General features: G+C 41.9%; 1 protein-coding gene across 2 annotated transcripts in view; it reads left to right on the top strand.

Annotated features, from left to right (window-relative positions):
* Nucleotides 1–13,904, top strand: part of EPHA4 (EPH receptor A4) — a 102,968-nt gene extending 89,064 nt beyond the window's left edge. The window contains exons 14-18 of one of the 2 annotated variants that reach the window (XM_065844152.2): nt 2,385–2,534; nt 4,942–5,135; nt 7,678–7,833; nt 8,121–9,007; nt 11,496–13,904. In XM_065844152.2, coding sequence (XP_065700224.1) covers nt 2,385–2,534; nt 4,942–5,135; nt 7,678–7,833; nt 8,121–8,235 — 615 coding nt within the window. In that variant the 3' untranslated portion in view covers nt 8,236–9,007; nt 11,496–13,904. The remainder of the gene's footprint in view (nt 1–2,384; nt 2,535–4,941; nt 5,136–7,677; nt 7,834–8,120; nt 9,008–11,495) is intronic. The other variant, XM_071812446.1, reaches the window with a different exon arrangement.
* Nucleotides 13,905–14,108: the final 204 nt, after the last annotated feature.

Below are 14,108 nucleotides of genomic sequence, written 5' to 3'. Positions count from 1 at the left end.
GGTTTTGTGCGACTGTGTGGGAGCTGACAATGGTTTGTTTTAAAATAATCTCAGTTGTAAGTGAAAACCCATATCACACCTAAAAATAAATGTTGGCCCAGACTCCCTAGTTGGTATAAATTGATGTTATTGCTACACCAGCAATTGCATCAGTATTCGTCTGGTTCCTTCGGAGTGTTAGAGTGCGTGACAGGAATCTGATGCCAGAAATTAGAGCTTAGGCTTCTATCCCTTCTGATATATCTACAGACATCCATAAGTATTGGCAAGTGGCTAGTCCCACTGAGGTTTGATTCAGCAAGTGTAGATATGCCACAAAAAAACCCTAAAAATCCACTTTTGCTCATCCATAAGCTTGACTTAAGTAATTTGGACTGAGAAAAGTGTGAGACTGGTATTCCCATTTTTTGTTTCTTTCCCATTTTATCTGTATTTCAGCTTCCCAGTGTTCTAATGCAAGTACTTCTGGCCACAAAATAACACCCCGACCACTACTGGCCTTTGTACTAATACCTCTGTAATTAACATGCACACAAAGAAAAAAAAAGTCAGAGTTTATAAAGTCTCCTTTTTAATTGCTTATTTTCTTCGTTTTTAAATATCTGCCATTCTCCATCTGTTCTCCCTGGTGCAGAGTTTGTTTGCAACACTCAGATTTTGCAGTTTAATCCCAACACTCATCCTTTAATGGATTCACAGTTCATTACAGGGAAGGATAGACACATGTAGTATTAAACACTGGCCAGATTTGGTATTTCTCACTCATAGGGGTGGTGAGTGGAAGAGGCAAAAGGTCTGAAAAGCTGTGTTCAGGGAAATCAAAGTTTAGACAAACACACTAGGGCAAGACAGAAATGATTGAAAAGCTTCCCTTTGAATTTAGTGAGTGAAGATATAGTATTATGTTTGCTTTCAAGAGTAAACTACAGGGAATCTTTGACATTTGCATTAGAGTGCATTGTCTTCATTTGTTATCAGTAATGAAGGATCGGGAAAATTTGGATGAATTCCACTGTACTTGAGCAGCTAGATAAGAGGAGCTTATTGTCGATTTTTAGAATGACAACCATGTATAAACAATGTCCAGGCATCTGTGTCTGAAAGGAGGAGCAGAGCTTTTTCATAACCAGACAAGATGAAATATAATGAAATTTTTAAAGCATCCTTTTTTTTAAGGAAATTATGTGTTCTGCTCCCCATTAGTAGTATAACTCATTAAAGTGAAAGCATTCTATAGACACACAAGGCACACAGTGGTACAACCTGATTCTCAAAGGGCCTGATGCAAAGGCCAAAGAAGCCAGGAGACACATCCCTTTTGATTTCACTTGGCTTTGGAACAAGTCCATATTAAACACTTGAGAGAGATATTAGAACAATAAGCCATTAAGTATGCACATGCTGCATTCAGTTATGGATAAAAAATGTCTAGAAGAGTGCTGAGAAATAACCTACCAAAATAAACTTAATCAAAAAAGCATAAAAGCAAATGAAAAAACCCTAAAACCTTTGTTCAGCTTAAGTCATTCCCCAGATGGAACTGCAGGAAACCAAAAGCTCAATTAAAAACACCTTGCATATTAGCATAAACAAAAGGAGAAATCTCTGGCCTGGGATCACTCAGCTAAGGCAAAAATCATATAAACAGGATGGAGTGAGTTCTTTATAAAACAGTGCAGGACCTCAGTGGCCCAAATCAGAGGCCCAAGTGGTTTTATTTGTTTTAAAAGAAGTATTGTAACAAGAGGCAGCTCTCTCCAACAGGTATCAAACGCAGCCTTGTACCATGGTCTGCTTTGAACTCTTCCACAGGGACTGGGAGAGCCCAGAGGCTTGCTTGCCTTCTCACATCTCTGGTAGGAGTTGGGATATTGCCCATGGGAAACACCACAGTGTTCATAAATCTTCCCAGTTTATCCTCTCTTTATTTTACCTTTTTGAAGAGCAAAACATTTATAATCCCATTTTTCTGAAACAGGCCAAACAGGTCAGACAGGCAGGCAAGGAAATAGTAATTAACAGCATGTACTTATTTGTTTTGTCAACTAAATCTCTAATATATACTTTGTAAAACCCCTGGCTTGTTCTCATGCTTCAGCATAGCTTTAAGCAGAGATCTCTTAGAAGGCTGGTAAAAATACATTTAATAATTTACTGGTTCACCTCCTTGTGACTAAAGAAAACAGATGGGCAGCATTGCCTCCTGGTTGGATCTGACAGTTTTATGGCAAGAAAAAGAGAAAGTGGCTGCCTTTTTCAGAAGGATTCTGGAATTGCGTACAGAAAACCATTTTGTGTTTTTAATGGCAGTGTAGGACAGTGTCAGCCACGCACATTACTGGGTCAGTGACTCACTAGCCTGTGGTTTCTTTTATTTGTGATAGGGTGGCAAGATCCCCATCAGGTGGACTGCACCAGAAGCAATTGCCTACCGTAAATTTACATCTGCTAGTGATGTGTGGAGCTATGGCATCGTCATGTGGGAGGTGATGTCCTACGGAGAAAGGCCTTACTGGGATATGTCCAACCAAGATGTGAGTCTCCTCCTCTTCGTTTTCTCTGCATTTCCACTGCGTCTTTGTCCTTAGATGTCTGCTGATGTGTTTCTGTGTCAATTGCTATATGGTTATAAGACATTTGTTCCACGTTTTTAGAAGGATATAATGGGTGGTAGATTCCTGGTTTCTCAGGGAACCTCTCTGGAACTAAGACTTCCTTGAATGCTTCAAGCCTGATCTGTGGTCAGGGAATAGGGGATTCTCAAGGTAGAGTCTATAACTTCTGCATGTATCTTTTGTCCCCTTTTTTTTTTTTCTTCTTTTTTGTTTGTTTGTTTAATTTTAGGAAATTATTATAAGCGATTTAATTAGGAAAGAAGAATGGAGGAAGGGAAAATGAATATACTTAAACTGTCAGATAGTAATACTGTCAAGAGAGGGAAGATTTCAATGTTGGCATAATATTAAATCTCAACTTTATTGAAAGTCTTTCAGAAAAAAACATTGAATTTAATGGGGCTTCCTATTAGTAGTTAATTCTTCAAGCCCCAGTATGCTTGTAATTCTTCCAGATGATTTTATTTCTTGTAGGATATCTAAACCAACACATATGATATCCAATTCTGATTATCAGTCAGAGCATCCTTGCCACAATTGCATGGCTGCCCCCCGAGGACGTTAAAAAGCAGCTTTCCTAAATGACCATTCTTAAATTATGCATGTCCTGTTTAACCGTACCATCTGGACTACTTCAGTATATTCCAAGAGGGAACAGGCACAATGGCTGGTATTCCAGAAGAGTGTTTAATAATAATGCTAATAAGGGCTTTTGCTAATAGAATTTTTATTAAATGAAAAAAAATAAAATCCCAGTGAAAATGAGGCATAGATTATGCATAATTCTTTTCCCAGGGGGTTTACAAACATATAAAGGAAGAAGCAAATGCTAATCTGAATATACGGTCATGGGAGTGGTTAAGTCGTTTTACAAGTCATCTGTTTTCTTATGTAGAGCTGAACACTTTCAAAGAGTGCCTAGATGTGAATGGCATTTAATCTAAATGGGGGATATAATTTTAATTTCCTTCTGATGTGAAACGTCTCTTCTGGCACCCAATGTTGCCTTCCGTTGCTAACAGGAAGTCATCAAGACTTAGCAAGAAAATAAAACACCAGATGTGTCTCGATTTTATCAGGCTTGTCTCCACAGCACAGTGGAGCTCAATGTAACAAACACAGCGCGACCACGTTTGGCTGGTAAACGCTGCTAATGTGCTGTGCTAGACCAGGCCGAAAAGCTGGCTTGAATAGGATGATGAAAGCCAGTATTACTGTCTTTGCATCCTCTTTTTAGTACATGGCATAGACATACAATTTTTTTCTCCTTAACAATGGTGGGAGCAGTGCTTTTCACAAGGAAGCAGAAGTGTACTTCAAATTATTCTCAGTGTCTGTTTAATCAAGAGAAATCAAAAGGATTTTCGTACCTTCTGGAGTAGTGAGAGCCACTTTGTTTGTGGTCACTGAATAGCTGCTACTAGTGCAAACTTGTCCCTTGCCCTGTCCCCCCAGTGGATTTTAGCCACTAACTGGATAAGACCAGAATGAGGGAATTTAGTGCAATTCAGTCTCAGTGCACTCCTGGTCTCATGGTAAATCTTGCCAGCAAAGTCATGTTGATTAATTAAGATCTGAAGGCTTCTGGGTCATGTCCCTGTCGTATGAGTCCTGGTCATGTTCCATTCTCCTGAGAGAGTGAAGAAGCCATCAGAGTACTGAGCTCTGGAGCCCCTTTTAGAGGGTCTGAAATTACTTCAGCTTGTGAGTTTTTTTGTTTTCTATTAAATATGAAATGCACACTTAAGCTACTATGTTGGACTTACATAACTTTCTTGATAAAACTGCACAAAAGGGTTCCCATCTCTGCTTTCCTTGATTCAGAGCATGCAGTGGAGAGAGAACAGGTGTTAGTGACAGAGATGAGCTACCTCGGGAGGAGAGGGAAGAGAGGATAATCTGCTGTACCCTAAAAACGATGGGGAAAATTTCATCTTCAACATATTGCACCCAAAATTCACGAGTATTAAAGATTTGCTGTAGACCTGGTGCTTCTCCAACCCTCTGTCCAACAGGGGTAGTCGCTTAATTCTACCCTGGGCTGTTTTGTCATCCCTGTATCCCATATGCTCTTTCGTGATACCTTGCCCTGGTCTATCTGATGTCTGGTTTGGATGCTGTACCCTTTTAGTTTTGAATTGCTGAGGAGAAATGACAGTTCTGAGACCACCAGCTGCCTGCGTCTGAGTGCAATTTTCCATGTTGTTTCACTTAATTGTGGATTTGTTTCCATACTTTGGATCGCCCTAGGATAAATGATACTCAGCTGGTAGACATGAGTAGTGTCTGATGTTCTCTAATGTCTTCCTAATTGTGCCATTTATAGGTTATTAAAGCCATTGAAGAAGGGTATAGGCTGCCACCCCCGATGGACTGCCCCATTGCTCTCCATCAGCTGATGTTAGACTGCTGGCAGAAGGAACGCAGTGACAGGCCTAAATTTGGACAGATTGTCAACATGCTGGACAAACTCATCCGCAACCCCAACAGCCTGAAGAGGACAGGCAGCGAGAGCTCCAGGTCAGCTGTGCTTCAGTAATGATGATGTACACGGGAGCACAGTGGGGATGACAGGCAAAGCTGCAGGTCACTTAGAGCTCTGAGCTGGGATTAGACTGAGCTCTAGCTCTGCAGAGCCAGACTGCAGAACAGACACTGCAGCATGCCAGAGGGCGGGGGGCAGGCTGGCACGCTGCTGAGCCCCACTGGGCATCCCCAGCTCCTGCCTGTGTGAGAAGGAAAACTGAATGAGCAAAGGTGTTACTGTACACACAGCACCAACCAGCTTTATAACACAATCCTAAACATGTCCTGAAAAAGTTTGGATGCAGGCAAGCTCTGTTTGAAGATGAAGTTTGCAGCATCTATTCCCTCTCCCCCTGGTGAAAGGGCTTGCAGGGGTGGCCTTAATACAGTGGAGCTAACAGGAGTGATGTGGTTTTCTGCAGGAAAGGTATTACACATCATCAAGTTTTATAAACCCTAGATTTGTGTAGGATTTGCAAATGAGCGTTATGGTGTTACAGCCAACGCCTTGCGGGCATTGGGAAGGTGTGGATTAATTTTTATGTGAATTTGAATTTAATTTTGTGGAAAGCCAGTTTCATGTCTCCACCAATCCCACATTACATTTGTGTTTTGTTTTGTTTTTGCTAAGCATGGTATACCTGGTACGTGCAAAAGAAGCACAGTAGGAAGGAACCTCCCAGAGTTGTAGGGTAAAAATAAAGTAATGTTGTTGGGACAGATCAGCAGTTTGTTTAAGGTGGTGAAACACTGCTGAAGTAACAAGAGCTTTACTAATTTGCAACAGGTTTGTTCTAATTTTTTCAAATGTCTTTGCTTTGTCAGATAGATTTGCTTACAGCAAATATGGAAAAAAGCTTAAAAGAAACAAGAGGAAGATAATGGTAAAATATTTTTTAGTAGAAGGGAAGGTACAAAAATGTCCATTGCACAATACAAAACTAAGTTTCTTAAATCAGTGAGGGAGTAACAGAGATTCTGATTCAGCCTCCAACAGAACAACATTCTGGAAAAAGCTATTCAAATTTTTAAACTCGTAGGTGCTTTTGTGACTCTTGCTTCCAACTTAGATTGTCGGAAGAGGGGTTATTAACCCTGTGAGGCTACTATCACCACATATTTTTCAGATTGCCCTAATTGCATTGGTAGCCTGGCAAAAATGTATTCACCCTTGAGGTTTAAATAATTTACATGGTGAAAATCACTATATGATCTGCTGTGACAGTTTGATCTGAGAATGACAGTATGAATTCCTCCATTTTGCTTTCTTTCCAATTTACTGGTACTCTTAGAAAATATATAGATTCCACAAAAGTTAATAGCCTGTTCAAGGTCATTTTATGTGTGTATGAATATATATACACATATATGTGTTTGTATATGTAAACCAAAAATTAATAGCCCATTCAAGATCATTTCGTGTTCATGGCTATTTATAGATATTTATATTCTCTTTGGAATATGAATTCCCACTATGCATATAACTTTATTAATATATTATATGACTATATATGTGAAGCATAATTGTATATTATTAGGTTGCCATCATTGGTCTTGTGTTAGCTTGTACAGTAAAAGAGTTGTGTACCAAGTGTTACTGGCATGTACTCAGTGCCCTAGGCAAGATATAACTATGCTATTGCACACCTAATCTTTGATGATGTGTATTTTCAAATAAATTGCTAAATTATAATTGTTTTGGTTAGATAGAGAGTAATAATTTATAATGGTTTAATGGAGCCGTGATTTACAATGGACATGAAATAATAAATGAGATATTAATAAGAGAAGCAAATTTCATAAAAATAATTATTCGCAAATCTGTGCAAGGGGAAATGAGAAGCACGTTCCCCAGTGCGAGCAGAGATCAAAGCTCACGTGATTCCCGCCACTCCTGGCACACGCGCCGGTCAGGAATGGATTGATTAAAGAGAGGATTAACTCCCTGCTGTCCTGAGTTTGATTGAATGCACTGAGCTTGCCTGCGAACCTGGCTGGAAGCAGGATTTATCTGAACCCGCCCTGGGTTTTGCTCTCCAAACCAGTCTGGCAGGTTGTGAGCTCCCAGTTCCTTTGTGCACACTTGAGCGGTGTTTCTATAGCTGCTGAGCCGAACCCCGACACACGCGGGGTTGGCAAGGTCTGGCATCGCTGCCTGCGAGATGCAGCCCTGGCAGCCTGAATGCCGTCCAGCACTGCCATCCGCTTTGTTTTTTGAAGTAAAAGCGTTTTCTGTGAATTTGGTTGCATCTGAGGTAGCAATTGTAAGCGGCATTGTGGTTCAGATTAGATCTCAAAGCAAAAGTAGAAACCTAAGGTCAAATCATTCCTAGCAAAAATTAGCCTATTACTTTGCATTTTGTTAAGTTTCTTGCACTTCTCAACATTGCTGTGCAGAGCCACCAGTTTTGCTGGGCACGTCTTGCCCCTTCTTTCCCTGATCACTGAGCAAAATTGCTGCAGAAACCAAACTCTGGTTTGCCATTCACGATCCAGCTGACACCATTTCTCTGTCCTTTCACTGTTTGGCATCCAGGCCCAGCACAGCCCTGCTGGATCCCAGTTCCCCTGAGTTCTCGGCAGTGGTTTCTGTCAGTGACTGGCTCCAAGCCATTAAAATGGAGCGATACAAGGATAACTTCACAGCTGCCGGCTATACCACCCTAGAGGCTGTGGTGCATATGAACCAGGAGTAAGTACTCAGCGATATAACAAAGAAACTGGTAAATCTGGATTTAATCGGCCTCTTTTGCTTTGTGCTGCATATCATTACACTCATTAAAGGAATGGAATGCCTTTCATTTGGATGGAGGATAACTTTAAAATGCCTCCACAATGCCTTTACTTATTTAATTAAACATTTCTGTACATCTGCCTCGCTTTTGCTATGTTTCTTGTGGTTAACTCTTTATATTTCTCTCTGCACCAGCATCTGATCCATGGTTCTCAGCACCCTGCTTCTTCTCTTGCTTTCCACAGTGACCTGGCAAGGATTGGGATCACAGCCATTGCCCACCAGAACAAGATCTTGAGCAGCGTTCAAGCAATGCGCACCCAGATGCAACAGATGCACGGCAGGATGGTTCCCGTCTGAGCCAGTACTGAATAAACTCAAAACTCTTGAAATTAGTTTACCTCATCCATGCACTTTAATTGAAGAATTGCACTTTTTTTACTTCGTCTCCTCGCCCGTTGGAAAAAAAGATCTGCAGCATTGCTTGATGTACAGATTGTGGAAACCGAGCGTGTATGTTGGGAGGGGGGCCTCCAGAGATGACAAGCCGTCATTTTAAACCAGACCTGGAACGAATTGTTTCTTGGAACATACTCCTCTGTTGATCAATGATATGTAAAATACATGTATCTATATAAATATAAAGTCACATTGAAGTTTTGATGCTATGTTTGCTGCCAGATACTGTGCTTAAAAAAAAAAAAAAAACAAACAAAAAATTACTTTCCTTCTCCCTGTGACCCATAGGATTACAACCATAGTGGTTTATTTGTGGGTGAGACCACCATTGTGCATCTTTCACTGGAATGAAGAATCTGCCCTAGGATATTTTTTGCAGACTTGATGCATCACTAATACCTTGCAGAAACCTCAGTGAGATTATCATTTGGCTAATCAGTGCCCGCTGATTAGTGATCTACCCACTTACGGGCTTGAGACATGAAATGACCCACCTCGTGGATTACTGGGCAAAACTGGACTTCTGGGGAGATTATTGGCTGCTGTTGTGCCGTGCTGAAGCCTACCACTTCTGGGAACACCTTGCCAGTAGTCAGCTGTGACAATCGTGGCTGTGGAGCTTTGAGACTTCTGTTCTCTTTCAAGAAGTGATTCACTTTGTCACACAGAGAAGGTCAGTGGAGGTACAGTGTTCAACATGTTTGTGGTGCTTTATTTCTTAAACTGTGGTAGGATTTCATCACTGGCGGGGTGGCGGGAAAGATGCTATGGTATGTATTATTTGGGGTTCCCATCTGGTTTGTATGAACATGTGCTGGTTTTCCAGACAAATTGCTAATTCCCATTGTTGGTTCTATTTGATGACAGTGACAATCGCACTGTTTCAAGACCTGGTCTTGCTCTCAAGTTGTTGCATGTTAGGATGTGTGGATGAGGTGTAGGAGTGTGTCTCAGGCTCGCTCAGTTCACTGCTAAGAACTTGACCCCACTCCACACTGAGAGCAGTAGGGAAGCTCTAATATTTTTGGGTGGAAAAAGCCACACATATTGATCACGTAGAACATAAGAATAACTTTGTAAAGTACCTTGTAAAGTGTCCTCTCAGGAACAACAGTAAAACTGATATTTGTGTTTTAGAAAGATTAGTCTCAGTTGCTGCATCAGTGGTTTTATGGCAAGGGGAGCAGAAGGAAATGGGGTTATGCATCCAGCGCCCCTGGTTGTGCACAGTTTGGGTGTCGGGCATGGCGATTGCTCTGTGTTACGCAGCCCTGTTACACATCACACACAGCGATCCGGTCTCATCAGCTGTGGGAACCAAACTTGCTTTTGAGCCCAGCCCCATGGGCTGGATTATCGAGGCAGCTGTGGGTGTGGGTGCCAGGTGTAGGCTGCGTGGCCAATGTCAAAGTGCTCCTCTCCAAGTACGTCAAACAAGACGGAGCATGACCTGCTTGAAATGCTGCACTCCAAGTCCTCAGGTGGAAAGCTGAGTGAGGGAAAGCATCTCCTGGGTTGCTAGGTGGAGGTGTCTGCTGTAGGAGTGTGGTTGTCCTCATTGGGTCACATCAGGTAAAGCTTTATCCAGTAAAGCTCTGAACACAGTCAGGCTTGAATGTTATGTATGTTAAAGCTTTTATTGCTGGTTTTGAACACACTATGTAAATTAGATTCATTTTTAAGTCCTTTCGAGCACCAAAGTGATGAGATGACCTTACAAATGGGCCAGATCCAGTCTCTTTTCTGCTGTGCCTGGTAGGAGGAGGATTTTCGTGACACATTCTCTAGAATAGATATTTAATTTCAGCTGTGCCAGGCACAATGTCAGAAAGTTTAGCTACATATTTTGATGGTTCTAGGACTGGCTCTTTGGTCACTAGTACTTTGGTCCCACTCTGCACCTGACAGCAAATTCAGAAATTGTGTATGTCAGATTTAATAATTGCATTTATTCTAAATCCAAACCAGCTCACTCAGTTGAACAAGTCACACTTACCGTACCATCACTCACATCACTTTTTGTCACTTTTAACAATAACTTGCTGATTTTAACCACTAACTCTCCCTCACCCCCAAGTTTCTCAGAATACAACTTGTTCAGTATATGGCATGCTAAATTTGGATCCTGTCAAGTCATGACAGCTTAGTAAAAACTGTTCTGCACTATTACTTGTAAAGGCTTTTCCATTTCAAGAAATTTAAGATTTCTTCTAAAAAACTACTTAAACCAGCATGTTTGAATATAATTTTGCCAGGCAACATAAGAAGTGGTTTCTCATTGTAAACACCTGACACTTGTACTTTCAGCACCAAAATTCTTTTGCTTCTGAAGTGTAGAGACACTTTAAGTTTCCTCTTGCTCTAAATCTATTACATTCTGTTGAGATTGGTTTTTTACGTAAAAACAAAATACATACAATTTTCTGGGCAGTTCATAAAATTGCTGTCTTGTAGTCTAGTGGCAGTGATTCAAAACAGTCCAATATTTTCCACACAAAGTGAAAAACTCTGTCCCTGTAGAATGAAAACTGCGAAGGCAGCCCAGATGCTGGGTTTTCAGAACTGCCATTGATGTTTTTATTCCTTGTGATAAAACGTGGGGGTATTGGCTTCATTGTGATTTTAACTAGAGGAGAACAGAATAAAAAAAATAGGTGGCATATATAAGTATATATACATACAGATTACATATCTGTTTATAAGATATCTCATGGAAGCGAGACTTGGAAGTAGTGCGGGGAAAAGAAGAGGGACAAGGAAGGCAACGGGTTCTCTCCCTTTGGGGATGGCTGGTTGTGCTTGCCCAGATGGCCGTGCCGGGCGGTGAGAGCGTGGCGATGCGCCACAGCCTCCTGCTTGGCCGTTCATCTGCCCTTTTGCAGGAGAATTGCCTCTCTTCCTCCTCTGTCCTTCAGGAAATCCTTCTCCCCTCTTGGGAGAAGTTGAATTCTGTGGACCTGCTGCCATCTCACCTCTTCACCAGGGCAGAGATGAGTCCAGGTCTCCTCTGCTGGGAACCAGCCATTGCGGCGGCCAGGGAGGGGCCGGCTGCCCACAGCAGCGCTTCTGCTGGGAGACCCGTGAGGAGGTGTTTGAGCAGGCCTGCTTGCTGGCTTGTTGCACATTTAATATATTTCTGGTTTGTATTTTTTTTTGTGCAGGGAAATTAGATTTTGCTTTCACGGCCTCATAGCCCGTCCTATGGATCATATTGACCATGGAGGAACATAGACTGGACATGAAGCCTTCTGGATCCATGGCTGCATCTTCCCCAGCACTGATTCTGGAAAACACACACTGAACAGTCATCAATCCCTGAAGAGAGTGTGACTTTTACTTTATCTTGCCACCCACCCTGTTTTTTCCTTCACTGAGAGATAACTAACTCAGACTCAGCACTCAGTTGTCACTTGAGGAATGTACTGTGTCAAAGCCCAGCAGACTTCTGGATTTTTTTGTTTTCCTTGCCTCCTGCTTTCTCTTCTTACCTTCGGTTTTATTTATATATTTTGTTATTTTCTCTCCTCATCCCCCTGGCTGTCACTGCTGCATCTCGGATGAATGCAGGTGATGGAGCACTACACATCTTCCCATGGACGCCGGGCCAGGTGCCGCAGCAAAGAACCCAGTTCCTGTGAGCTGCCTGTATACATTGCTGAACTGACATTTTACACAAAACGTGCCATTGCAGTGATATAAATATATTTTTTTTCCTTGAATGGATAATGGATTAATATCTCATCTGAAAGGTGCGTATGTGTGCTTGTGTGCGTGTGTTTGCGTGCGAGTCACCTCGTGTGTAGAACTGCCTGTGAATGTGCCGAAAACATCTCTGGAACCGCAGGAGTCCCCTGTCATAGGAGAGCAGCGAACAGCTCGTGTCTGCAATGGTAGAAAGAACACACACATCAAAAAAAAGTGTTTCAATTTCTGTATCTATAAATGTATTTTTTAGCTGCCACAGTAACCTTAATGAGTAGTTCTGCAGCCTGAAATGGGGGCAATTTCGAGTTAGTTTTGGAACTGTGGATTAGGGGATCCATAAGGGTGCTAAAGATTTTCCTAAGTGTCGTTTATTCGTACTAATACCCTGTTTATGATCAAGACGGACCACTTTCTCAATGACAAGGTGATGAGGCAATACCTTGCATATCCATCCACTGGTAACCCTGAACTGAATTCTTAAGTAGCCTTTTTTATCTGTGAAAATAGGATTTTAAAGACTTGTTGAATGCGAACAAATATATGCAATTCTTCCATTCACAGAAGCACCTTGCTCTGTGTGCAAGCTGTGAAAACCTGTAACGTAATAATCAAAACACTTTGCTCCCAGCATAGTTAAGGAACAAAAATGCAACAAGACCTGAAAGGTTACAGTAGTTAGCAAGAGAGTTGTGAAGCATGTCCTGTTCCTGTGCGGGTGATGAGGAGCGGGTGACATGCAGTAGAAGGCACTCTGTCCTCCGTCACCTGAGGAACAGGACCGTGACTTATGGTGCTACCTGGAGAAGCTCTCTGTGTTTGGAGAACACACTTAATGTCGTGTTAGCTGGTTTGAGCGGAGCTGTGTGCTGGAGCCCAGGGAAGCTACGGCCGCTGGGTATTTGGAGTGGGGCAGGTGATGCTCCCCGCTTGCTCCGCAGGGGCCGGTGTCTGCCACAGTGCCCGGTGCCCCACAGCAAGCCCAGGGGACAGGCTCACTGCAGCCAGCACAGGGGAGCCTGGATGCTCTGCGTTCAAAGGGCACAGCCTTGGCCAGAGCCAAGTGTGGTGTCTCGAAGTCTCTCCTGCTTCCTCCTCTGTCCCCTCCTCGCTGACCCCTGAGCTCATTGTCACCTGCAGTTCTGCTGCCGGGACAGGTGGGTGGGAGGGAGCACACCAGCTGCCTCAGGGCTGCTCCGCAGGGGGCCGGGGGGGCGAAAGGGAGGGCTGCGGGCGCTTCGGCGCTGCATCTGAGTCAGAAGAGGCCGTCACCAGGGCTGTCTCTCACGAAAAGCCTCTGTCTGTTAAGAAATTGTCCTGCTCACACACCACTGGTTGATGTTTGTCCGGGTTTCTTGCTGTACTAATTTTGTGATGGATCTTATGTATTAAAAATATATATGTATAAAATACAAAAGGCTGGTAAGTAACCGGTAAACAGGACTTAAAAAGCAGTATTTTTCTTTAATGTGACATTTTCATAGCCAGAAAAAAAAAAAAATCTGAAATACTAATCAGACAAATAAAAAGAGAGTGCATTTATTTTTTTGTATCACTGCAAGTATGTTGGAATATGCAAGGACTGTGGTTAAAATTAGAATGTATGAGGCATATATAATTTAGTTCATACTGATAAAATCTAACAGCATTTCTTGGTTCGTGCATTTGAACGATCTCTGGGTTAGATATATAGATTTTTCTATTTTGTTTTAATTTGTAATTTTTCCCCCCTCCATGAATTTTAGGTACACATAACTTATGTCATTTATTTATGGTCTTTTATACCTAGTTTGTAAAGTTGTAAAATAGCAAACAGTGCAAACATTTGCATTTGAAAATAATAAAGTAGTTGCTGTACAAACCTGAAATGGACTATTTCTAATTATTGCATGTTTTTTTTTAATTTAGTGTTTTTCCACAACAGATACAAATACGGAACTCAGAGTAATAGTCTGCCCCAAAGGGATTAATTCTCTTCAGTAGATTTCACAGGAACACTCTCCCAAAGTTCATTTAAACTGCGCAATACCCGTGTGTACCTTAAAGCACGTTACTTTTTCTTGTTACTATCC

The sequence above is a fragment of the Patagioenas fasciata genome, chromosome 9 (genome assembly GCF_037038585.1).
Source record: "Patagioenas fasciata isolate bPatFas1 chromosome 9, bPatFas1.hap1, whole genome shotgun sequence".
NCBI lineage: Eukaryota > Metazoa > Chordata > Aves > Columbiformes > Columbidae > Patagioenas > Patagioenas fasciata.
Note: the sequence above shows the minus strand (reverse complement) of the source record. Positions and strands in the feature narration are given on the sequence as shown.